Source organism: Humulus lupulus, chromosome 7, assembly GCF_963169125.1.
Source record: "Humulus lupulus chromosome 7, drHumLupu1.1, whole genome shotgun sequence".
Taxonomy (NCBI): domain Eukaryota; kingdom Viridiplantae; phylum Streptophyta; class Magnoliopsida; order Rosales; family Cannabaceae; genus Humulus; species Humulus lupulus.
The window spans coordinates 24,615,961-24,639,494 of NC_084799.1; the positions used below are offsets into that span (position 1 = coordinate 24,615,961).

At 38.5% G+C, this 23,534-nt stretch overlaps 3 protein-coding genes across 3 annotated transcripts; 2 read left to right on the plus strand and 1 right to left on the minus strand.

The window, feature by feature from the left end:
- The first annotated feature begins 240 nt into the window (after positions 1–240).
- LOC133790976 (uncharacterized) lies at positions 241–2,471 on the plus strand. Its single transcript, XM_062228838.1, has 3 exons — positions 241–386; positions 722–1,032; positions 1,953–2,471. Exons 2-3 carry the CDS (start codon positions 780–782, stop codon positions 1,985–1,987), a joined length of 288 nt encoding a protein of 95 aa, XP_062084822.1. The 5' UTR covers positions 241–386; positions 722–779; the 3' UTR covers positions 1,988–2,471.
- A 12,478-nt stretch (positions 2,472–14,949) lies between these two features.
- Positions 14,950–18,457, minus strand: LOC133790977 (uncharacterized). Its single transcript, XM_062228839.1, has 5 exons — positions 18,383–18,457; positions 16,774–17,631; positions 15,879–16,694; positions 15,257–15,773; positions 14,950–15,168 (listed from the first exon to the last, which is right to left on the minus strand). The coding sequence occupies exons 2-4, from the start codon at positions 17,629–17,631 to the stop codon at positions 15,597–15,599; spliced, it is 1,851 nt and encodes a 616-aa protein (XP_062084823.1). The 5' UTR covers positions 18,383–18,457; the 3' UTR covers positions 14,950–15,168; positions 15,257–15,596.
- A 1,127-nt stretch (positions 18,458–19,584) lies between these two features.
- Positions 19,585–23,168, plus strand: LOC133790978 (uncharacterized). The gene is made up of 7 exons (XM_062228840.1): positions 19,585–20,080; positions 20,411–20,529; positions 20,634–20,699; positions 20,779–20,976; positions 21,633–21,751; positions 21,870–21,975; positions 22,261–23,168. The coding sequence occupies exons 1-7, from the start codon at positions 19,855–19,857 to the stop codon at positions 22,834–22,836; spliced, it is 1,410 nt and encodes a 469-aa protein (XP_062084824.1). The 5' UTR covers positions 19,585–19,854; the 3' UTR covers positions 22,837–23,168.
- Positions 23,169–23,534: the final 366 nt, after the last annotated feature.

Consider the following 23,534-nt stretch of genomic DNA (forward strand, 5'->3'; position numbering starts at 1 on the left):
AAAGGAAATTTAAAAAAAAACTAACTTTTTAGCTAAAATAACCAAAATTTAGCTACAAATTAAATGATATGTTTCGACAAAAAAAAATTAAATAAATGATGATGCTATTTCAAAAATATAAATAAACGGCGACGTTGAATTAATAGCAATTTTTTTCTGTTCCTTTTTTATTTTTAAAGGGAAAATCTTAGTTCCACTCGAAAAAAAAGTAAAACTTTTGTAAAAAAATAAATAAATAATAAAGTAATCCCTAAATTAAGAAGTCATAATATTTTTTTTGTACATTAAGAAGTCATAATATTATTATTAGTGTGTGGCAGCGCTTTCTTGGTCTAATTCTCTCCATCTACGTCTCGGTTCTCCTGTTTCTCCTCTCAGTAACTCAGGCAAGTCTCTCTCTCTCTCTCTCTCTCTTTACCAATTTTGTTTTTGAATCATAACTCGATGGTCTTGTCTCAAATTGGGGAGAGAATATAAAGAAAATTGATTCTGAATCCCCTAGAAAATATCATGTAAATATTTTGTGATATTTACTGTCATCGACCATTTGCCTCTATGATGTTTGATGAAATTACTGCAATTTCAATGATCATTGAAGCCCTGCAAATTCTTAGTCTTTCAATTTGAACAAAGAATTTCATACCGCTCAGTAGTGCCCAATTATTTATTTGTTTATTTTAGCTCATTATTTCGTTTGTTCTTCTCGCTATCATAAACCTAGGTTCTTGTGTCAAACTTCAAATGCAAAGTTGATAGCTGTGAATTGAAGTTGAAAAATCATGGGGAGTGAAGAATCAAGAGACCCTTTTAAAGGGGTGGATTGGAAAGCTGTTGGTACTGATATACAGAAGGACCCAGGTAGTAAACCAGTTATAAAGAAGCGGCTCCCCAAAAAGATGAGGCAAATTCCAGAATGTTATTTTCTTCCTCGGAGATCATTACCTTCAGCCATTGGCTTTTATGGAGCTTGTATTGCTGGAGGAATTGGTGCTGGGATGCTACTTGAGGTTTGGATCAATAAGAAAATTGCAGGTTTGCCAATTTCCCTTGTCGTTTTCAATCTATTCTTTTAATTCTTAGTAGAAAATTGAACTTTTTTTCATAAGTGTGTAGAAAATTGAACTTATTTTACTTGTATTTGTTCTAGAAAAATGTTTATTCGTTTCGTTAGCTTAGGCTATGTTTAGAAGGAGAGAAAGAATATAGGAAAGGAGAGGCAAATTAAGGAAAGGAGTCTGAAAAGAGTCGGTTTTTCTTTTGGTGTGTTAACTGTGAAATGAAGAAGAGAATCAAAATCCTCTCCGAGTGAATGAAAAGTGGTTTTATTTCTAAGATGACTACTCTACTACTTGAGTGAACTGTGAACTTTCTCTTCTAAGATGTCTCTAATTTCCAAGAAATTTAAATTGATTAAATGGAAGGTTTACAAATACGTTGCTTAGTTTATTTTAAAATGCTTCCTACCAAATAAACCTATCCTAACCGAAAATTAACTAATGATTTTCAACCCTTCTCATTTAGTTTACTTTTCCCTCCTATCCTACTGAACACACTTAACCTATATACCCTATACTGCCCTACATTAAGCAGAAGCTCTGACATTTTTTTAGGGGAGATTGTGGCCAAGTGAAATAAAAGGAACAAATATATTGGTCAGACTGAATTCATGGTCATTGTTGGTAAATATCCAGAAGTATTTCCAGGAGAATGTTGAAATGGAAGATGAATTTCCTTACGATAATTCTTGATGAAAGTGTATTATTTTGAGGTGATCCTTTCTGCTATAAAGTTTTGCCCAATTGGCTGAAATACAAGAAATACTAGGTTGTTTCAACCATTTCTCGTTTGTTAGAACTTATGCATGAAATTTCTTGCTCCTTTCTTCGTTAACCATTTATTTCTTTGGTTTGAAACTGGAGCTTCTTACTTTTCTGTTGCATTTGGTATTGCAGAGGATGGAGGTGTTATATGGGAGTTTGATAAATAGATCTTAAGAGGAAAATGCACTCATGATGGCGTTTAAATCTTATAGGGTGTTCCTCTTTAAACCAGATAGAAGGATTTCTCTCATTCCTTTAAGAAGTTTTTTGAAGAGGCCTCGGCTATAAACATAGCTGAGACTGTTTTCTAATGCAAGAGGTTTGGGTTACAACCATCTTGTCTCCTTTTGTTTTTGGAGTCTTAACCTTGCAAAGCTTAACCAAGATTAGTTTTTTTCTTTATCTTGAAATTGATACAAAGGATAAGGTTAACTATGTTTTTGAGTTGCAATATGTCTGTTTTCTGAGAAGCTTACAAGAAAAACGCAGCTGACCACATGGAAGGGACCATTCCCCATATTATGAGCAAATGTGGTGGTTGCTACAAAATTTGCTATAATATCAATATTTACTTTTGTATAACTGTTATCTTTGAAAATAGTATCTATTGTGAAAAAGATTAAAGAGCAAATATGATTTCATTGATGTAAATTTCTGAATGAATTACAAATGAGTGCAGAGCACTATATATACAATCAGGTGGTGAACAAGGTTAGTTAATCAACTAACCGTACATCAGTTTGGACAATAGAAAGAAAAACTAACTAGAGTCAAGAAAGGAGACCAACCCAACTAACTCCTAAGCTAACAAACACTAACAACCAGAAAACAGAAAAGCAAAATAAACTAATTCCTAATACCCCCTCAGGTGGAGTGTATATGTCATATACAGACATCTTGGCAATATGAGAGCTGAGAACAGGAGAGGAGAGTGGTTTGGTAAAAGCATCAGCTAATTGAAGGGTGCTGGAAACAGGGATTAGTCTGATTGTTGAGCTGTTGATTTTGTCCCGGATGAAATGGCAATCTAGCTCGATGTGTTTGGTTGTTTCATGGAAGGTGGGATTGTTGGCAATGTGAATTGCAGACTGATTGTCATAGTATATGAAGGCAGGAGTGTTTTGAGGAATTTGGAGGTCATGACGTAAATATTGCAGCCATGTAATCTCACTTGTTGTGGCAGCCAAAGCACGATACTCAGCTTCGGCTGAGCTCTTGGAAATGGTAGGTTGTTTCTTCGTTCTCTAAGAGATAAGACAGTCCCCGAGGAAGATGCAAAAACCAGTAGTTGATCGACGAGTAACAGGACAAGATGCCCAGTCATAGTCTGAGAATCCCCGTAAGTGTAAAGAAGACTGGGAAGAGTATAAAAGTCCTTGGCCTGGGTTCCCTTTGGGTATCGAAGAAGGTGATGTGTGGCCTAAAGATGAGTGGTGCGAGGGGTTGGCATAAATTGGCTGAGACTATTGACCGCATATGTAATATCAGGTCTAGATAATGTTAAGTACAGAAGTCGACCAATCAATTGTCGATAGGGAGAAGGATTGTCGAGTGGCTCTCCTTGTTCATTGTCAAGCTTGATGCGTGGATCCATGGGTGTTTTACTTGGTTTACTACCAATGTAACCCGTGTCTTCAAGAAGCTGGAGCGTATACTTTCTTTGTGAGAGAAAAAGGCCATCTTTTGCTCTTGCAATTTCAAAGCCAAGGAAATATTTGAGAGGTCCGAGTGCTTTGAGTTTAAATTGCTTGTTGAGAGAATCTTGCAACTGATGAAGAAGATGAATACTGGGTCCAGTAATTATTATGTCATCGACATAAACAAGTAGAGCGATGAAAGTGTCATTTGTTCCTTTAGTGAATAAGGTGTAATCTGCTTGGGACTGCTGGAAACCTTCAGAGATGAGAGCATCCGAGAGCTTCTTGTACCATTGCCTGGAAGATTGTTTGAGTCCATAGATTGATTTATGCAGCTTGCATACCAGGTTTGTATTTGCACAAGAAGAGGAAGGCAAAGTGAGTCCTTTAGGCAGGGTCATGTAGACTTCCTCATTGAGGTCGCCATTTAAGAATGCGTTGTTGATATCAAGTTGTAATGTGTGCCAACGTTTAATGGCAGAGATAGCTAGTAAGAGTTTAAAGGTAACCATCTTAGCAACTGGAGAAAAGGTATCAAAGAAATCAAGCCCTTCTTGTTGCGTGTAACCTTGGGCAACAAGTCGAGTCTTGTACCGTTCTATAGTGCCATCACTATTGTATTTAATTTTGTATACCCAACGACACCCAATTGCTCTTTTGTTGGGTGGTAGTGGCACGACAGTCCAAGTTTTGTTTGCAATAAGTGCCTGTAATTCAGATTGCATAGCACGAAGCCAAACTTGAAAGAGGATTGCTTGATTGTAATTCTGTGGTTCCTTTTGAGATGTTATTGCAAAAATGAAAGCCCGATATGAGTCAGAAAGTTGAGAATAAGATAGAAATTTTTGGAGTTTGTGGGGTGTAGAGGAAAGATCATGTATGGTAGAGTAACACTCAAAGTCTTTTAGATAGCTTGGAGGGTTGGAGATCCTGTTGGATCTTCTAAGAACTGGTGCTGCATTATCAACATTATGTGGAGTTAGGGCAGCACTTGGTGAATGATCTTGTGCATGAGAATTTGCATCAGAATTTGGGATTTCAGGAGCAGTAGAATTGTCGTTTTGCACCTGTGTGGTAGTATTTGTAGTGACATGATCATCTAAAGGATAATCTTCAATAGGTGTGTTAGAAACTGCAGTATTAGGTAAAACTAATTGAGAAAAAGGATCTATACAGTTAGCATCAATATTCAATTTTCGGAAAGGAAAAATATTCTCATGAAAAACAACATTTCGTGAGATAAAAAATTGATTGTTGTTAAGGTCATACAACTTGTATCCTTTTATGCCTTGAGGATATCCCATGAAAACACACATGCGTGCTCTAGGAGCAAATTTAGTTCTATGAGCAGTGAGTGTGGATGCAAAAGCAAGGCATCCAAAAGACTTAAGTTGATTATAATCCGGGGTTTTATGAAAAAGGAGCTCATAAGGTGTCTCATTTTTCAGATTGGGTGTGAGAATTCTGTTAATAAGATATGCAGCCGTTAATACACACTCAGACCAGAACTTGATAGGTAAATTGACTTGAAAATAAAGAGCCTGAGACACATTTAGTAGATGTTGATGCTTTCTTTCAGTAACAACATTTTGTTCTGGTGTTTCTACACAAGTGAACTCATGTAGGATGCCATATCTAGAAAAGAGCTCTTTGAAAGTTAGTTCAGGTGCATTATCAGACCTAAAACTTTTAAACACACAACCAAGCTGAGTTTGTACATAAGACAAGAATTGAGGAATAATAGTAATAACATCAGATTTCTGTTGCAACAAATAAACCTAAGTAAATCGAGAATTATCATCAACCAAGGTAAGAAAATATTTGTGATTAGTATGAGAAACAATATGGTAGGGTCCCCAAATGTCACAATGAATTAGATCAAAAACATGATCAGAAAATTTATTTTTCTTTGGAAAAACTAATTTCTTTTGTTTAGCCAAAGGGCAAATGTAGCAAGGTGCATCTTTATGTTAAGAGGAAATGTTACAGTTCAAATTGTCTTTGAGTAATTCCAATCTTTTGTGAGATAAGTGTCCAAGTCTTGAATGCCAATGTTCAGCAGAAACAGAAAGTACATGGGAGGATGTTGGTGTCAAATCCAGCAAGTATAGACCATTGCAGGCTCTACCTTTTCCAATCATCCTCCAGCTGTGGTTGTCTTGCACATTGAAACTGTCAGAAGAAAAATGTATAGAAGTGGAAGTATTACTAGTTAGATAACTCATTGATATTATGTTATACTTAAATTTTGGAGCATATAACACATCTGTTAAAGTAAGATGCTTTATTTAGCATTAACTCTATTAAAAGTCCGGGGCCTGATGGGTTTGGCTCTGGATTTTTCAAAGTGTTATGGAGCGAGTTAGAGGCTGAAATCTCAGCAGCCATTCTGGATTTCTTTGAGTGTGGTAATCTGCCAGAGGAAGTTAATAAGGCTACTATTTCCTTGATCCCCAAGACTGAGACTCCTTCTCGGGCAGCGGATTATAGGCCTATTGCGTGTTGCAATTCTATTTACAAGTGCATTTCTAAAATGCTTTGTGGTAGATTGGCAACGGTGCTTCCAAGTCTTGTTCATCAAAATCAAGGAGCCTTTGTTAAAAACAGGTTATTGGCGCATAATATTCTTATTCTTCAGGATATTATTAAAGGTTATAAGAGGAAAAACATTTCCCCTTGGTGTGTTTTGAAAATTGACTTGAGCAAAGCCTATGATATGCTTTATTGGAATTTTTTGGAGGACATTCTCACTGAATTCTGTTTTTCGGATAAATTCATCAAATGGGTCATGGCTTGCTTGAAGGATCCAACTTATTTGATTCTTATGAATGGGAAGGTTCAAGGAGAGTTTAGAGGTCGGAAGGGGCTTAGGCAAGGAGACCCAATATCTCCTTTGTTGTTTGTATTAGCTATGGAATACTGTACCCGGTTACTTAGGCATGCTTCCATGGACAAGGGGTTCCGTTTTCATCCTAAATGTAAACACCTTAAAATTGTCAATCTCTGTTTTGCAGACGACTTGGTCATTTTTTGCAAGGGGGTCAATAGCTCGGTTCATATTATAAGGGATAGTTTTAATGCGTTCTGTTGTGCTTCTGGATTGACTGCTAATAAGGACAAATCTCGGGTTTATTTTGGTGGTGTGGCTGAAAAAGAGACTCAAAATTTGCTTGAGGGGCTCCGATTCTCTGTAGGAAATTTTCCCCTAAAATATTTGGGAGTTCCTCTTCGAACAACAAGATGGAAGGCTGGTGATTGTTCTATCATTATCAAAAAGATTCAGTTGAAATTACATACTTGGGCGAGTCGTCACCTATCTTTTGCGGGGAGGGCGCAATTAATTAACTCTGTGCTTCTGAGTATAAGATTGTTATCCAAAAACTGGCATGGATGACGTGGCAAGTGATTCCCGGACACGTGGCTGACACTTGGAGGAACTCTGCTAGGATATCGACCAGAAGACAAATTATAAGCAGTAGGCAACCGAAACTTACCTGCGACCAGTATGGTCGCGGGTTCCGCATGCTTCATGATGTTTCTATAAAGATCTTTGTAGATCCCGAAATTGACTCCCACAATCTCCTGAGTATCCGATTATTTAGGAAAGAATATCTGTAACAAATTCATGTAATCCCCCTTGAGCCTATAAATAGAGAAAGATAGCTCAAGGAATGGACTTTTGGCTTTCGAATTATCTGAGACTATAAGGATTCTATTTGAGATATTGTCTTGTTCTTCAGAGGTTGGTGAAACTCATTGAACCCTAGTTCTTTGATCACTCATTTTGATCTTATATCAATAACAATCTAAGTGGACATAGGTTATTACCAGATCCTGGGGCCGAACCACTCTAAAATCTGGTGTTCTTATTATTTTCGTCATTACATTTATTTCAACGTATCCTTCCACGTCAAGTGTATTTTGACTCCGTGTCAGTTGGCCAAAATCTGGGTCAACAAAGATCTTTTTGGATCAGTATTTTCATTCTCCTTAAGAGTGTCACCAAGGAGGTGGATCGGCTTTGCAGGAACTTCCTTTGGGGAGTTAAGGACAGTAATTTTCAGCGAAGTAAGGTGCATTTTACTACCTGGGATCAGGTTTGCCTGCCTAAATGCATGGGTGGTCTTGGTTTCAAGGATAGTTGTAAATGGAATAGAGTGCTTCTTGCCAAGTTTGTTTGGGCTATATCTTCTAAGCAAGATCTTCTTTGGGATAAGTGGGTGGATTCTATCTACCTGAAGGGTCAAGATTTCTGGAATTATAGAGCTCCTCAGGATGTGAGTTGGTATTGGAGAAGAATGGTTAAGCTTAGAGATGGTTTCCCTGCTCATAGGCTTGATGAGGCAGTCAATCATAGCAAACTTTGTTTGAAAGTTCTGTATCACAGACTACTTAACAAGGACAGAGTTACCTTTGCAAATGTGGTTTGGAACTCTTTGGCTGTGCCTAAGCACAGGTTCATTATTTGGCAGGCTACCTTGGGCCATCTGCTGACTTGAGATAAGCTCAGTCTTTGTCTTTTGGATCTGCCCTCAGTGCTCTGCCCGGTGTGTGAAGAGGAGCAAGAGTCCTACTCTCATCTTTTTTTTTGAGTTTCCTTTTTCTCGGTAGGTTAGAGACCAGGTGGAAAGCTGGCTGGGAAGAGGTATTTGGCCGAATCAGTATGGTGAGTGGTGTTCTTGGATGGCTGGTAAGCCGAAGGGGCTGAAGCAATTTGTTGTTTCTGCTGCTTTAGCAGCAGCTGTTTACATGTTATGGAGGAATAGGAACAATTGTATCTTTAAGTTTAGCTCTTTTTCTGTGGGCTTTGTTATTAAAATGATCAAGTACTTTGTGAGGGGTAGGCTTCTTAGTCATCCTAAGAAGAAATTTAGGAAAAATGATCTAGCTTTTTTTGATAAAGTTGTTCAGGTGTAAGGCTGTGTAATTGAGAGTTGTCTGGAGTGTTTGTATTTGTTTGGTTTGTTCTCAATATATATTCCTTTTCATCAAAAAAAAAAAAAAAGTATGCAATAGTCCCACTGTAATGCACAAGTAAAAATTCATTATTTGGCAATATTAGCTTGGCAGTAGGTATCTTAGTAATGTATTGAAAATATTTTATATTTGAACAAATGTGTCTAGTAGCTCCTGAGTCTATTATCCAGGAATTAGGGGAAGGCAATACGGTTTTGTGTGAGAGTATTATACCTGTATTACCTATTGAAGTACTAGGTTTTGAATTGTTCATACCAGTTTGTTGTGATGCAAGCAAATTGAGCAGCTGTTGGTACTAATTTGCTGTCAATTGAGGAAGCATAGCGTGGCCATCAGCAAGATTAGGACATGATTCATCACTGGTTTGAATTTGATTTGCATTGGCTTCTTTTGGCTTCTTTTGCTTGTTGTAACCAGGAGGATAACCGTGTATTTTGTAACACCTCTCAATAGTGTGTCCCAACACATTTCAGTGTGTACAGAAGGGCCTATTCCTCTTTGGTGGATAGGTCTTGGGAGCTTGAGAGTCAGCTTTTTGGTTTCTATCCCCTTGTAGTGCAAAAGCCATAGTTGGAGCAGGATCCGAATTGAATGAAACAGTACTCCTTTGATTCTCCTCTTGAGTAACCAGGTGAAAGACCCTATTTACTTCAGGTAAAGGGTCCATTAAAAGTATACTTCCATGAACTTGGGAATAGGAATCGGAAAGTCCCATAAGGAATGACATAATGTATTCCATGTGATAGTGATCTTGGAGTTTCTTGACTCCTCCACACATGCAGCCGTTACATGTGCAAGAAGGTTTGTAGTTTGTCAATTCTTCCCAAATGGTTTTAAGTTTTGTGAAGTACATGCTTATGGTTTGAGTTTCTTGTTTCAGATTCATCAAATCTTTCCTTAGATTGTATATGTGAGGACCGTTTCTTTGATGAAAACGAGTCTTTAGATCAGCCCATATAGTAGCAGCTGATTCATCATGGAGTATACTAGAGGACATATCTTTAGAAACAGAATTTAAAATCCAAGATATCACAATGTTATTATTTCTAATCCAAACATTGTAAAGCATGTAATCAGAGGAAGGAGGTTTAGAGATAGAACCATCTAGGAATCCCAATTTGTTCTTGACCGAAATTGTGAGCTGCATTGCTATACTCCAGGAGACATAATTGTCTTGTCCAGTGAGTGGCTGAGAAACCAACGTGTTTCCTGGATTGTCACCATGGTGGAGATAATATGGATTTGCAGGGTCTTCGAGTGGATTCCTCGATCGAGCAATTTGAAGACTCTGGTTCGCTTGAACAGCAGGATTCTGCGGATCACCAATGGTGATCGGAGTGGAAGTTTGATCTCCGGTCTGAGCCAGGTTTTGAGTGGTTTGTTTGCCTGTAGACATCGTTGAATCTCAAGGAAAAGATCTGAGAATCAAGAAAGGTCGGAAAGAAACCAGTCGAAGAAAAAGAAGCAGCGGAAGATGAAGGTGATGAATAGAGGAAACACAACTTCGCTGGAGAAGACGCACGGCCTAGCTGGTGAGACAATATCGGAGAGGAAAGCTTAACCTTCCCGCTCTAATACCATATTGCGAAAAAGATTAAAGAGCAAACATGATTTCATTGATGTAAATTTCTGAATGAATTACAAATGAGTGCAGAGCACTATATATACAATCAGGTGGTGAAGGTTAGTTAATCAACTAACCGTACATCAGTTTGGACAAGAGAAAGAAAAACTAACTAGAGTCAAGAAAGGAGACGAACTCAACTAACTCCTAACCTAACAAACTAACAACCAGAAAACAGAAAAGCAAAATAAACTAATTCCTAATAGTATCCCCAATTAGGGAGACTTGTAAATAGCAATTCTAACATTCAATTTTGTCATATAAAACAACTCTTGATTATAATTAGAAGCTTAGCAGTTTGGTAGAAAACTATCCTACAAAAGCTTTAAACTGACACTAATTAGTGGAAAAAGCATGATAATTAACAAAAATCAGCTAAACAACAATTCATGTTAAAAAAAAAAAAGACAAGCACCATGGCCGCCACAAAACGTCAAATTCAATTTTTTTAATGGGAGTCTCAGACATTTTTAGTGGCACTAAGCAGCATATGGCATTACACACACAATCACCGTTTATTACGACCTTATTGGTGTAATAGCATTCATTACAAAAATTTGTGTAACTAAAAATAACGTGCTAATGATAAAAAATCCAAGACATTCAAGTATAGAGACTCGATTAGTTTGTTTTAAACAATGATGACAATTTGTTAGTGCGAACGATATTGAGGAAAGTAGGAGCAGTCACCCCAAGCTAGAATTAATTAGAATGGTATTTTGATTTTTTTTTATATATATATTTTTTGTTTAGGAATATATTTTACATAAGTCATGGGTAGTGCTCTTGGCAACAATGCAAAAAGTCTCATTTGATTGAGTTATTCTTATAAAGAGCTTAGATTTGTGTAATGCAGACTTACTTACACCAATCCAACGATGGCATATGAACCAACTTTGCCCATTCAAGAAAGCCATCAATCATATTTAACGGTTAACCAATACAACGCATGCAAAATCTCTTTTTTGCATTCCTAATTCTCTCTAACGGCAAATTACCGGCTTGATTCTCAAATACCTCTCGGCAGCTACTTGACTGGTATTGGTGACTCAAAACCAAAGTGGGAGGACCTATGGCCTATGCCACACTATGACTGGCATAAAGTTTGGACCTAGTACTCAATTGAACTGACACTAATTAATAGCGCTGTGACAAAATTTTGCATTAATAACTATTTCGATTTATGTCAATGAAATTAGGCCAACTCTCCCCTAAAAAGATGAAGAAGAAGAAATTAGGCCAACTCATGGAGATGTTTGGATGCATTGAAAAATATAATAATATTAGATTGTTTGACAACAGGGTTATGTTCTAGTTAATGAGAATTGGAAAGTTGGTAGCATCATTTATATGGGTGCCTATGAATGATGATGAGAAAATAAGTTCATCGTGCTCTGGTTAAAAAAAAATGTTACTGTGTTGAAAAAAGAAAAGAAAAATTATTGCCTACTTCCACTGTAACGAGTGTAAAAGGTTTCCTTGGTTCTTGGTAACCTGTTTTTTTTTTCCTTTCATATTTTTACATACTAATAACTGATTATCACTCTAAAACTGCGTGCGTGTTTTAAGATTTTAGCAGACTAGTAACCTGTTACTACTTTAAAAATAGATAATTAATTATTGTGTTGTGTTTTCAAATTTTGGCTTCGTGTACTAAAAACACGAAAACAACTAATAAAGTACCATTTCTGAACCTAAATGTCTTGACTTTTAATAAGGAGAATATAACTCAATAAACATTACTAAATAATGATTAACTAAAGTAACTAGTAACAATACCAACCAAAAAAAAAAAACCTAAAAGAATATGAAAAATATGATGTGAACTTGCTTGTTGAGTGTAATAGTCTTGGTTGGGAGTAACGAAAACAAAGAAATATGAATAAAAATAGGAATGAAATGGAAAAAAAAAATTAATACAAGTAAATACAAATACTAAAATAATAGTATTTTAATTGTCCATTTAAATGACCTATCCTCCTATTCCACCAAAAACTAGTAGAAAAATAATTCCAAATAAATGTCACTCTAATATTTTTAACTGTAACTGAACCAATCAATAATATAAAAGGGAAATTTGACTTTTTATGCTTAATAGCATGGTGTAATACAAAATAATGCTAGGGATTTTTAACATTACAAAATAATGCCAAATTTTTTGCTAGTACCCAAAATACCCCTAAAAACAACTATCTCATCTCTTCCCTCCCCCTCTCTTCCTTCCTCATCTCTTCCTTCTTCTTGTTTCTTCCTCACTCTCACTCTCACTCACCTCACCTCACCTCACACCACCACTAAGAGCACCACGGTAGAGCTTGGGACCGCCACTAAGAAAGCCATCTGTAGACTAAAGTAAGGGTTGAGAAATCTTGGAGAAAAATTTAATGGGTAAGCAATTTTTTCTTAAATACTTGGATTAGTAATGTTTCCTTTAAACTTTTTGAGCATTTCGTATAGATCTGAGCAATATTTGTACATTTTTTTGGGTTTTTTCTGGTTTTTTGTCGATCTGCGTTTTCTGGGAATTTTCTGGGTTAGTGTTGTGCTCGATGGGTGCTCGATGCCTGCTCGATGCAGGCTCGATGACACACCAATTTTAGCGTTGCATGTTCTGCTCGATGGGTACTCGATACCTACTCGATGGGTACTCGATGGTAATGTTCATTCTCACTTTTTCATGCATGCTCGATAGATGCTCGATGCCTGCTCGATGCAGGCTCGATGACACACCAATTTTAGCGTTGCATGTTCTGCTCGATGGGTACTCGATACCTACTCGATGGGTACTCGATGGTAATGTTCATTCTCACTTTTTCATGCATGCTCGATAAATGCTCGATGCCTGCTCGATGCAAGCTCGATGGCACATCATTTTTTACGTTGCATGTTGTACTCGATGGGTACTCGATACCTACTCGATGGTAATGTGCATTCTCACTTTTTCATGCATGCTCGATAAATGCTCGATGCCTGCTCGATGCAAGCTCGATGGTACATCATTTTTTACGTTGCCTGTTGTACTCGATGGGTACTCGATACCTACTCGATGGGTACTCGATGGTAATGTGCATTCTCACTTTTCATGCATGCTCGATAGATGCTCGATGCCTGCTCGATGCAAGCTCGATTGCACATATTTTTTTACGTTGCATGTTGTGCTCGATGGTTACTCGGTAGCTACTCGATGCAAGCTCGATGGTCATGTTTTTCAACATCATTAAAATACCATTTGTGTTTGTGTTTTTTTATTTCAGGTTCTACTATTTACGTATTTGTTTCTTACAACGGTGTTTGGGAAATGCATGGTAGGAAATGGTATTTTAAGGATGCTGAAGGTGAAGTGATACCAGTAGAGAATGATGTCACTTACTTGCAACTACTTGACATACTGCACGAGACATTTCAGGTGGATAGAGAGGTGTATGAATTGAAACTCGAGGTGCCATACGTATGCGGCGAGCAACCATTTGCACCGGTTCAATTGAAGAATGATCGTCAAGTTCGTGTATTCTTAGGTACAATTACTTGCATCCTACTTGCACATGTTGCAGCAAAAGAATCCAGGTACAATTACTGATTTTGTCACTGAAGATGGTCGTTTCCTATATTGCTTCTTTGCCCTTGGAGTTTGTAGGAGAGGATTCAGATTTTGTCGTCCTGTGATATGTGTGGATGGCACGTTCTTGAAGAATAAGTACGGTGGCCACATGCTATGTGCCGTTGCTTTGGATGCGAATAGTCATTTATATCCAATTGCCTTCGGGTTGGTGGATAGTGAGAACCACAACTCGTGGAAATATTTCATGACGAAGTTGAAGGAAGCCATTGGGGACGTTGATGACTTGGCTTTCGTGTCAGATAGGCATGCGAGTATTATTCATGCTCTAGAGGTTGTCTTTCCTGAAGCCTACCACGGCGCATGCTACCATCACATCAGTATGAATGTGAAAGCCAAGTTCAAGACTGATCACTGTCACAGTGAGATGTGGGCAGCAGCCTATGCATGGAAGAAGACGGAATTTCTAAAGCATTATGAAAATATTAAGCGAATGGATCCTCCTATAGCTACCTATTTGGAGGGAATTGGTTTCGATAAGTGGTCTCGTCCTTTCTTTCCTGGAAAACGATACAATATAATGACTAGCAACTACGCTGAAAGCTTCAACAACAAGACCAAGGATGCAAGAACCTTTCCAGTTACAATTTTTTTAGAATTCATTCGGTTCACACTCCAGTCTTGGTTTTCTGAACGACGTAGTGTGACAGAGAAGACTACCACCAAATTATCCACCCTGATGGAGGCAGATGTATCGAACAATGCTGACAAAGGAAGGTTCATGAATGTCTATGCCCTTGGTCAATTCGAGTTTCATGTAACTGGTGCAGACAGCGATGCTGAGGTGAATTTGATGACGAAATCATGCTCATGTGGGGTATTCCAGCTCATAGGCACACCTTGTCCCCATGCAGCTGCAGCAGCTATAGAGCGTGGAGTGAACCTTTACTCTTTGTGTTCACCGTTTTACACCATTGAGTCATGGAGGAATTCGTACAAAGAAACCATTTACCCAACTGGGAACGAGGATGACTGGATACTTCCAGATGACATTAAGAATATGGTAGTTGGTGTACCCATAGAGAAACAACAAGTTGGTCGCCCAAAAAAACCAAAGCTAGGAAGACCAAGGACAAATCGTTGGCCATCTGGCGGGGAAAAACCAGTTACAATGCGTAAGTGTAGTAGATGTGGTGGTCGTGGCCACAACAAATCCTCATGCAAAGCTCGGCTTTGAGTTTATTTTTTGTTGTATTTTATTTAAACTTGAAGTTGAAGGTTATTTTTCGTTTTCTTTTTTTATTGTCGTTAATGAATTTTGGTTGTTAATTGTCGTTAATAAAAAGATACTCGACTCAAAAAAATTTCTTAAAAATCTACATTTTAAGCAAATAAATATAACATGAGAATGTTCAATGTCTAACATTCTGATACCATAAGTCAACTGTCCATTTGTTTCTGAACAACTCCATGTTGTCATCGCAAATCGTGTCAAGTGGTAGCCTACCCAATAAGTGTTCGATGTGCTTGATGGCGTACACACCACAATCTCCACTGTAACCAAAACATAAATTGCATTAGTAACAAAATCAACATGGAATTTAATTTAAAAAACTTGAATAAAAACTAGACTTTTGTTTACCTGACTTTGGTTTGGGGTACTGAATCAACTGGCATGCGGTGCACATTGAACTCTTTGCATCTTTTAGCTCCAGGTGGAATCGTCAACCGAGGGTCGTCCTTGAAAAGTTGTGACTGTAATAACAACGATGGGAACAAAGTAGACCATGACTTCATAAAAGATTGCAGTTGCTTATCACTTATCACGGTCACGTCCGAATCATAAACATTCAGAGTCCAAGTAGAAATGGAGGCTTCAACTGCAAACCAATGCGCTTGAAGGTAGTTCTGGCACCAATATACAGTGTCTACTCCCTTCCACGATGCCAGAAATTGATTGTCAATTCCCGTAATCATTGATATCACATCTGAATCCCACAAAAACCTTTCTTATCCGCTTCCTTGGCATTCTGATATGCATCATAACGGGCCGGTACCACTTGTGAGAACATAATATTCATCACAACACCATCTTGCCGATACGCCCCGGGATAGAACTGTCGACGCCTACGTAGCATATGCATGGCCGCATCAATATGCTGCAAAAATGATTGGAAAGTAATTAATCAGCCTATCGAAACCCCTATTGAACCCACTGCTTATACCAGATAACAAATATTAATAAATTTAATAAAATTACTTACCCCATCATCGATCCAAAACTGTGGTGTCTTCATCGTCAGAAACCAACTCGGACCATACACACCAGATTGGACATCCCTCTTCGTCTTGTTCGGAATATCTCCAAGCAACCACTTGCCGACCGTTCTGTACTGTGTAGCAAGTGGCTTCTTTAGAGGGTCGAGGACTAATGGCACGTCATCAATCGCATCCAAACGAGATTTCTTTCTGGTTGGGTCGGTGTAGTCTTCAAATTTCTTAGGTTTGCGTCTTTTCCTCTTGGCCAATTGAAACTCTACACCAGCAACATCCCCAGGTTCTATAATAGCAACACCTGGGGTCTCAGGATTTGCTGTGAGTACTATCGGGGGAGGAGTGCCTATGTCATGTGAGACAAAATCATCTGGGAGGTCAAGTGAGTCGGAATCAGAATCAGAATCATTTGGAAGATCTTGTACGAATGTCAAGATCTTATTGACAGCATCCATGATGACCGCCTGGTTCTCTAGGATGGTATCCTGACGACTCTCGACTCGCTCCAACCTCTCCAACACCTCCCGTAAATCAGGTTGATCAGGACTGGGGTGTACCGATGGGGCTGGGGCCGAGGGTGTGGGGTCGATGGGGACTGGGGTATCCTCATCATCAGGGTCATCAACAAAAATATTTGCTGCCTTCGCAACCTCAGCAGCTATCTCCGCCACCTTCTCAAAATCAGTGGGAGTTTCTACCTCTTCTTCTTGGCCCAACCTGGGATACAAGGGAGCATCACCCTCCGTCAGAGCGCTATAATAATCTATCTCTGAAGGCCGGGGCTTCAACATGGACAACACAATCAACTGCATCAAATACAAAGCATTAAGTCAGTTTGAAACCACCAAAGAATACTCTATTTTGACATAATATAGCAGAACTTACACTCGTCTTCTTGAACATCGGTGCAAGGTCGGCCTTCGAAATAGGACGCTCCTTATTGCTCGACCAACTAAGCATCCTCGGAAACTGGTTTCCATGGTTAATACCATACTCACGTGCAAACTGCTGGATGGCTTCATATGCCCAATACTGCAATGCAGGGACATAACCATACAAACTGTATTTTGCTTCTTTCTGTTTCCCCTTAACTTCCTTTTTCTTCTCATAGTTCCTTTTCTGATGATGCATGTCTTTCTTACATGAATCCATAAGCTTGTTAAAAGACACCTTCCCCCATGGGTAAGTAAAGAAGTACTCAGTGTCCTCCACCATCTTCAGCGAATCTATCCAAACATTTAACTTGCCCTCTCGTGCAAGTAAAACCCCCTCAACAAAGAAACATAGGCCCAACTTGTAGGCATCTTCAACTACAGTGCAGTTTTTTAAAGCAGCCTCCAAATGCATTAACTTCACTGTTTCTTCATCATTAAAGTACTCCTTGATTAAGCGGTCACTAGTCAAGTGTTTCTTCAAATCAGTCTCAGATGGCCCGGAACTGAAGTTCAACCCCGTAACCAAAGCAAACTCGCCTCTACCAAATCTGCAGGGTCTAGATCCCAAATGTAAATGCAACGCATCCTCTTTGAAGCACTGGATCTTGCGCAACATTAATTGATGCATGAGAGATGCAGAGAAGTCCAATTTCTCAGCCATGAAAAATTGTTTGAATGGGGATTCCTTCACCCTTTCTATCAACCCGAGCTCCTCAAACTTGTCCTTGATTGTTTTAAAGTAACCATTGCCCCTATATGTGACTCGTCCAGGAAAGTGATCTGTCAAGGGTAAAAGATACTTCGGCATCTGCAAAAAATAAAGATAACAATAATACAGTTAAATAAAGTCGCATGAAAAATCCATAAATAAACATACATGCAACCATCGAACCCATCTCGAACACCCATCGAACCCCCTATCGAACCCCTAGAGCATGCATCGAACCACCATCGAACCCAACATAAGACCCAATCCATCGAGCATGCATCGAACCCCCATCGAGCATGCATCTAATTTCTTAGTTTTAAACCCGGAACCCATAATGGGCCTACCCCATCGAACCCCTAAGGCCTATCCTATCGAACCAACATCGACAAGCATCGAACCCAACAAATACCAAACCCGTCGAGCATGCATCGAACCCCATCGAGCATGAATCGAACCCAAAAAATACACAACCCATCGAGCATGCATCGATCCCCCATCGAGCATCGAACCCCATCGAGCATGAATCGAACCCAAAAAATACACAACCCATCGAGCATGCATCGATCCCCCATCGAGCATCGAACCTAAACTTGGAACCCTTAACGGCTTAACCTATCGAACCCCCATCGAGCATGCATCGAACCCCCCCATCGAGCATGCATCGAACCTCCCATCGAGCAACCTTACAGACCCACAAAAATCCCAGGCTTCACTAAAACATACCCACACTATTCCATACCCAAAACAAACCAGATTAATCCATACACACAAACAATTCCACACTAATCCATACACAAACAATTCCACACTAATCCATACACATACACACAAACACAAACAATAAGCTTACCTTTGTTTTGGGTATGGAGAAACTTGAACCGTGGGTTTTGGATGACAGACGGCGAGAGCCAAGACGGAGGCGCGGGGTTTCGACGGGGGCTGTGACGGGGGCTCGACGGGGGGCAGCGCGGCTTCGACGGGGGGCAGCGCGGCTTCGACGGGGGGCAACGCGACTTCGACGGGGGCCGCGACGGGGACTCGAACCGAGAGTTTGAGAGAGAAAGCTTGAGAGAGAGAGAAAGCTTGAGAAACCGATGGGGAGATTTGGGTAGTTCAATGGTCGGGGGGTTGGGAGTTTGTGACCGAGAGTTTGAGAGAGAGAGGGAGAATCAAAACTGGGATTGGGGGGAATTGTGACAGGGGTATTTTGGGTACTAGCAAAAATTTTGGCATTATTTTGTAATGTTAAAAATGCCTAGCATTATTTTGTATTACACTACACTATTAAGCATAAAAAGTCAAATTTCCCATATAAAAAGATTCCTTTCTATTCTATTACTCGGGCGAAACAAGGCCTTAGCATTCAATTTGAATGTAAGTCAAAGCTAATAGCTTGCTTGTTTTTTGCTGTTATAAAAATGGCTTAAAAGCACTGTTTAAAGTTAATGCCCAGCATGTTAATCCACCATGCTGGATTATTTATCAAAAATAGTTTCCACCATGCCTAGCCCATCAATAATATATTTATTTATCAACATAAACTCAGCATGGTTAACTTGTGTAGGAGTATGAAAATTAAAATACTATAAAAATAACTACTGCTCGTATTTTATTTAAATTTCCAAATTCTCGTACATATCAAAAGTTTGTGTAAAAATAGTGTATTTATAAAAAAATTCTCACTATGTTTATAAATTTTCTCGAAGGATTGGAAGACGGAGAGATGAATTAATTAAAAAAGGTGGAGAAGAAAAAAGAATGAGAGGAGAGTGACAATTTTTAGAATTATTTGGTATAATAGAAAGAAAATAAATGAGTACATTTTTTTTTATAATTTAAAATAAATAACAATATTAAAAATTAGTCATTTTAATTATTTAAGTAATTCTTTTAGTTTACAATCCACCTATAAATGGAATGATTGATTTTATGTTAGGGATGAATTGCTTCATTCCACAACCCTAGTTCATCCCCTCCAATCCACCGTAAGAAACAAAGGGTAGAAGATCTTTGTGGCCAAAAAGCCACGTCATTCCTCTGTCTTGGGGCCACGTCAACGCCAGCGGGTACATCACCTACTGATATTTATCTGAAAACAAAATAAAAAATAACCAAAATCAATAATCAATTAAAATAAAATAATATTGAAAATAAATAAAATTACGTGCGCATTGAACACTATGAAATGCAACCGGCGCACCCTAGCACACTCGCAGCTCCGGTTTTTCGATACACAGAACAAAAGGCTCTTTTTTATGCTCGGAAGAATAAGATCGAATAGTAGCTGGTTTCCTTATTTCTAATTCGCTCTCTCAAACTGTCATGGCGGCGGCGAGAATTGAGCGTGGAGATCTGTGGAAGAACAAGGCCCGGTCTTTGCAGCTCCAACTGAGGAACCGGTTCAGAGTGGCGGTGGACCGGAGGCTCCGTCGCCACCCGATCTTCGTCGATGGTTACTTCTCCTCCACTCTCCAGCGTTACCTTCAGCGATTCCAAGACTTCCGTCGCGACTCTCTTCCTTCTTCCTCCGCTTTCTACCGCAAACGAGGTACTTTCATTATACTTGGTTTTGCTTTTCTGATTTTGAATCGTATGTACGTATTGGACGATAAGAAATAATCGGATATTTGTGTAAAGAGTGTGAGATTGGGTTGATTGTTCGATATGTAAGCTATTAAGGTAGACTTATTCGTGTTTTTAGAGGCTCTAGTGTCTTGGATTTTGAGGTGGTAAAACTTTTATGAGATCCAAGAATTCGTTGTCGTTCTAATTGGTTAAGTGTTGTGTTTTCGGTTGTGCCTAAATAGTTGAGATTTGAGAATGTTGATAAATTTTTGAAGGTTTGTTTTTGTGATCGAATTGACCCTTGTGATCGCAGTGAGCAAAAACTTCAGTGCCGAAGAGGATTCGGTCATTCTTCGAATGCTTCAAGCTGTTGCTGTTCCTGTTATTGGGAATGTTTGTCATGTGTTTATGCACGGATTAAACCGCATTCAGGTATGTGTGGTATCTCGCGTAGACCCTGCATTTGGGAAACTTGATTGCCTTTTTCTTAACCTTGAAGAATCCAAGAGTTAACTTTGAATTTCGGATTTATATAGGTCTATGGTATAGAAAAATTTCATGATGCACTGCTACATAGACCCAAGGACAAGCCTCTAATAACGGTATAGCCCCCTTCTCACACTTTAAGTTCATGTTTGGTTCGTCGTTGTTGATTGACATTATTCTTTTCTTCTGATTCAGGTGAGCAACCATGTTGCTTCTGTGGACGATCCTTTTGTTATTGCCGCTTTGCTTCCTCCACATATTCTTTTGGATGCACAGAATTTGAGATGGACACTTTGTGCAAGTGATCGGTGCTTTAAAAATCCCGTGACTTCTGCATTCTTTCGATCAGTCAAAGTCTTGCCAGTTTCTCGTGGTGATGGAATTTATCAGAAGGTAAATACTAAATGTGTGTCTTTGGTTTGTTGGAGAGTAAAGCTGTTGACAACGTTATAGAAAGAAAAAACATTCTTGACATACCTGTTTTAGAGAAATCTATAGCTGTCCTAGTTTTTTGTTGTGGTTACCTCTGTCATTATAACAATTCAACAATGCTACCAAAAAAAAAAAAAAAAACTACTTGACATACCGACTTTATAGAAGTCTGCAACTGTACTAGTTTTTTGTTATGTTTATATCTGATCTTACTACAATTCTGTGATAGCTAAATGATAAGAAAAGTCGCATGGCTAAGCTAAGTTTTTTGCTCACTGGTTTGTACGTAGGATCCAGGCAAAACATATATTATAGTTTAAATTTTTGCTAACAATTTAGTATTGAGGGACTAGATACTTTGTCTTTCTGTGCAACTACGATCTGATCTGGTGGAAGTTTCAGAATCAGATTCTGTTGTTAGTTTGAATAATTGTAGTTATACACTAGCTTACATGTGGAAAAAGAATATGTGGTCCATGTGTATTTTCTTTCTTTTCTTCTTTTGTAGTATTTCTCTAATATGTACCTTTATGTTTTTGTGCTTTCATTCTGTTAAGTTTTAGTACTGCTGATGATGTGGCAAATATTTTGATATTGATCTTCTTAACCTGCTTCAGGGCATGGACATTGCTATTTCAAAACTTAATCGAGGTGGATGGGTTCATATCTTCCCAGAAGGTAGTCGTTCTCGTGATGGTGGAAAAACAATGAGATCTTCTAAAAGAGGTGTTGGAAGGTAAATTATTCCCCTCCCCCCCTCTCTCTTCTCACACCCTTCTTTCATAGTAGCATTTTGGCTACTGTTGCTTTTTTTTTTCTTTTTGACATATGTAGGTAAATACTATACTTGGCAGGTTAATTGTCGATGCAGACAATGTCCCTTTAGTTGTTCCATTTGTACATTCTGGAATGCAAGAAATCATGCCTGTTGGAGCCAATCTCCCCAGGATTGGCAAGACGGTATGTAGTCCAGCACTCACATTTATATACATTCTTCTTAAGATGGGTCATCTCTGTCCGCATCATTATGCATTAGCTATATAGTTGGTACTAGTGCATTGTCGTGAAGCTTGAATTTGTGTCACTTGTTTAGCTTCTCCATATGATCTCATAGATGTTAGTGGTTTCATAAACAGATGTAGTCTCTAAACTTTTGCAAGCCACATTTGTTTATTGGAACATGGTGTAAATGAAGTTAAATTGCAACATTATGTGTTTATTTATTGCATTACTTGGAATATGTAGGTAACAGTACTCATCGGTGATCCTATCCATTTTGATGATTTGCTCGATGCTGAAGGAGTCAAAGGTGAATCTACAGGAAAACTATATGACGCTGTTGCTTCAAGAATTGGTCATCAATTACATGAGTTGAAAGTTCAGGTTGACCAGCTAGCTCTCCAACAACAACTCGCATTACAGAACCATCATGGAAGGAGTGCAGAACGAGCTGCTGGGATTTTGCAGCAGGTTGATTGGGAGTCATTTGGTATGGAGAGCTTTACTTCTAACAACAATGAAGCATCATCTATAGAAGAAATCCAAATCCAAGCAAAACTGAATACAAGTTATCATCAACAAGATGAAGCAGTAACTTCTGATCGGTATTTTAAAGTTGGGCTCTCCTATGATGGCATTATCGGGTCAAGGATGCGGAGTTTTATGGACCCATCAGAGCTGATGGGTTTTGCAGCTAGAGGCTTATTCATGAATAGTAAAGCACAGAGCATTTCTTCCACCACCCCTCAGGAGGTCGGTCCCTTGCAAGCATGGAAGCATTTTTTAGAAGCTAATGTACTAAGACAATTGAAATACTGCTAACATACAAACCAGTGAACCACTCATAACTGATACAAAATAGAGTTTTAGTTGGTAAATAAGATTTTGAAAAATATGAGTCTGGCATGAAGAACAAGTATAGTCGAGGCTTTCGATATTTTTATATGTTTAAATTGTTTAGGGGGGAAATTAGCACTTGGGACAGGTGGATATGTTGTGAGATAAAGCATTCAAACAATCACATCTGCCATGCAAGTTGTTCTATGCTTTTCGTAAGGCTGCAAATGTGGTCTACTAATATGTCAATTGTTATAGCAGTTGGCACTTGGGAAGAGACAATGACCCACTTAAAGAATATATTGAAACTTGTTCAACATCGTAATTATATATATATCTGTTAGCTGATTCTGATTTTGATACCCATTGACGATTTATGAAGCAAGGTAAAAGTGAAACAAGACAAATAGGTGGATTGGGATTTGGGATCCGTTGGCCTTTAAAGTCTTATTAGTATTTATTTCTTAAAAAAAATATATTTATAGACATATATGTTATAGTAATGTATAATTGGTAGCTCAAAAAGAAAATGAAAAAGCATGATGATAAAAGGGCATGTTTGCCTTTTCTGATGCAAATGCCATATGTAAAGAGTACTTTGCATGTGGTAGGTTCCTAAACATTGCACAAGATATATACTATTCATATCTTTGTTACTTCTTTTTCAAAATAAAACAGCTATT

Excerpts from the sequence above, each read along its gene's own strand:
- LOC133790976 (XM_062228838.1), top strand. The coding sequence starts at position 780 with ATGGGGAGTGAAGAATCAAGAGACCCTTTTAAAGGGGTGGATTGGAAA. Across the intron at positions 1,033-1,952 it reads GATCAATAAGAAAATTGCAG|AGGATGGAGGTGTTATATGG; the intron begins GTTTGCCAATTT and ends TTGGTATTGCAG.
- LOC133790977 (XM_062228839.1), bottom strand. The coding sequence starts at position 17,631 with ATGCCGAAGTATCTTTTACCCTTGACAGATCACTTTCCTGGACGAGTC. Across the intron at positions 16,695-16,773 it reads CGATGTTCAAGAAGACGAGT|TTGATTGTGTTGTCCATGTT; the intron begins GTAAGTTCTGCT and ends TATTTGATGCAG. Across the intron at positions 15,774-15,878 it reads AGTTTTGGATCGATGATGGG|CATATTGATGCGGCCATGCA; the intron begins GTAAGTAATTTT and ends TCATTTTTGCAG.
- LOC133790978 (XM_062228840.1), top strand. The coding sequence starts at position 19,855 with ATGGCGGCGGCGAGAATTGAGCGTGGAGATCTGTGGAAGAACAAGGCC. Across the intron at positions 20,977-21,632 it reads GTGATGGAATTTATCAGAAG|GGCATGGACATTGCTATTTC; the intron begins GTAAATACTAAA and ends AACCTGCTTCAG. Across the intron at positions 21,976-22,260 it reads TCCCCAGGATTGGCAAGACG|GTAACAGTACTCATCGGTGA; the intron begins GTATGTAGTCCA and ends TGGAATATGTAG.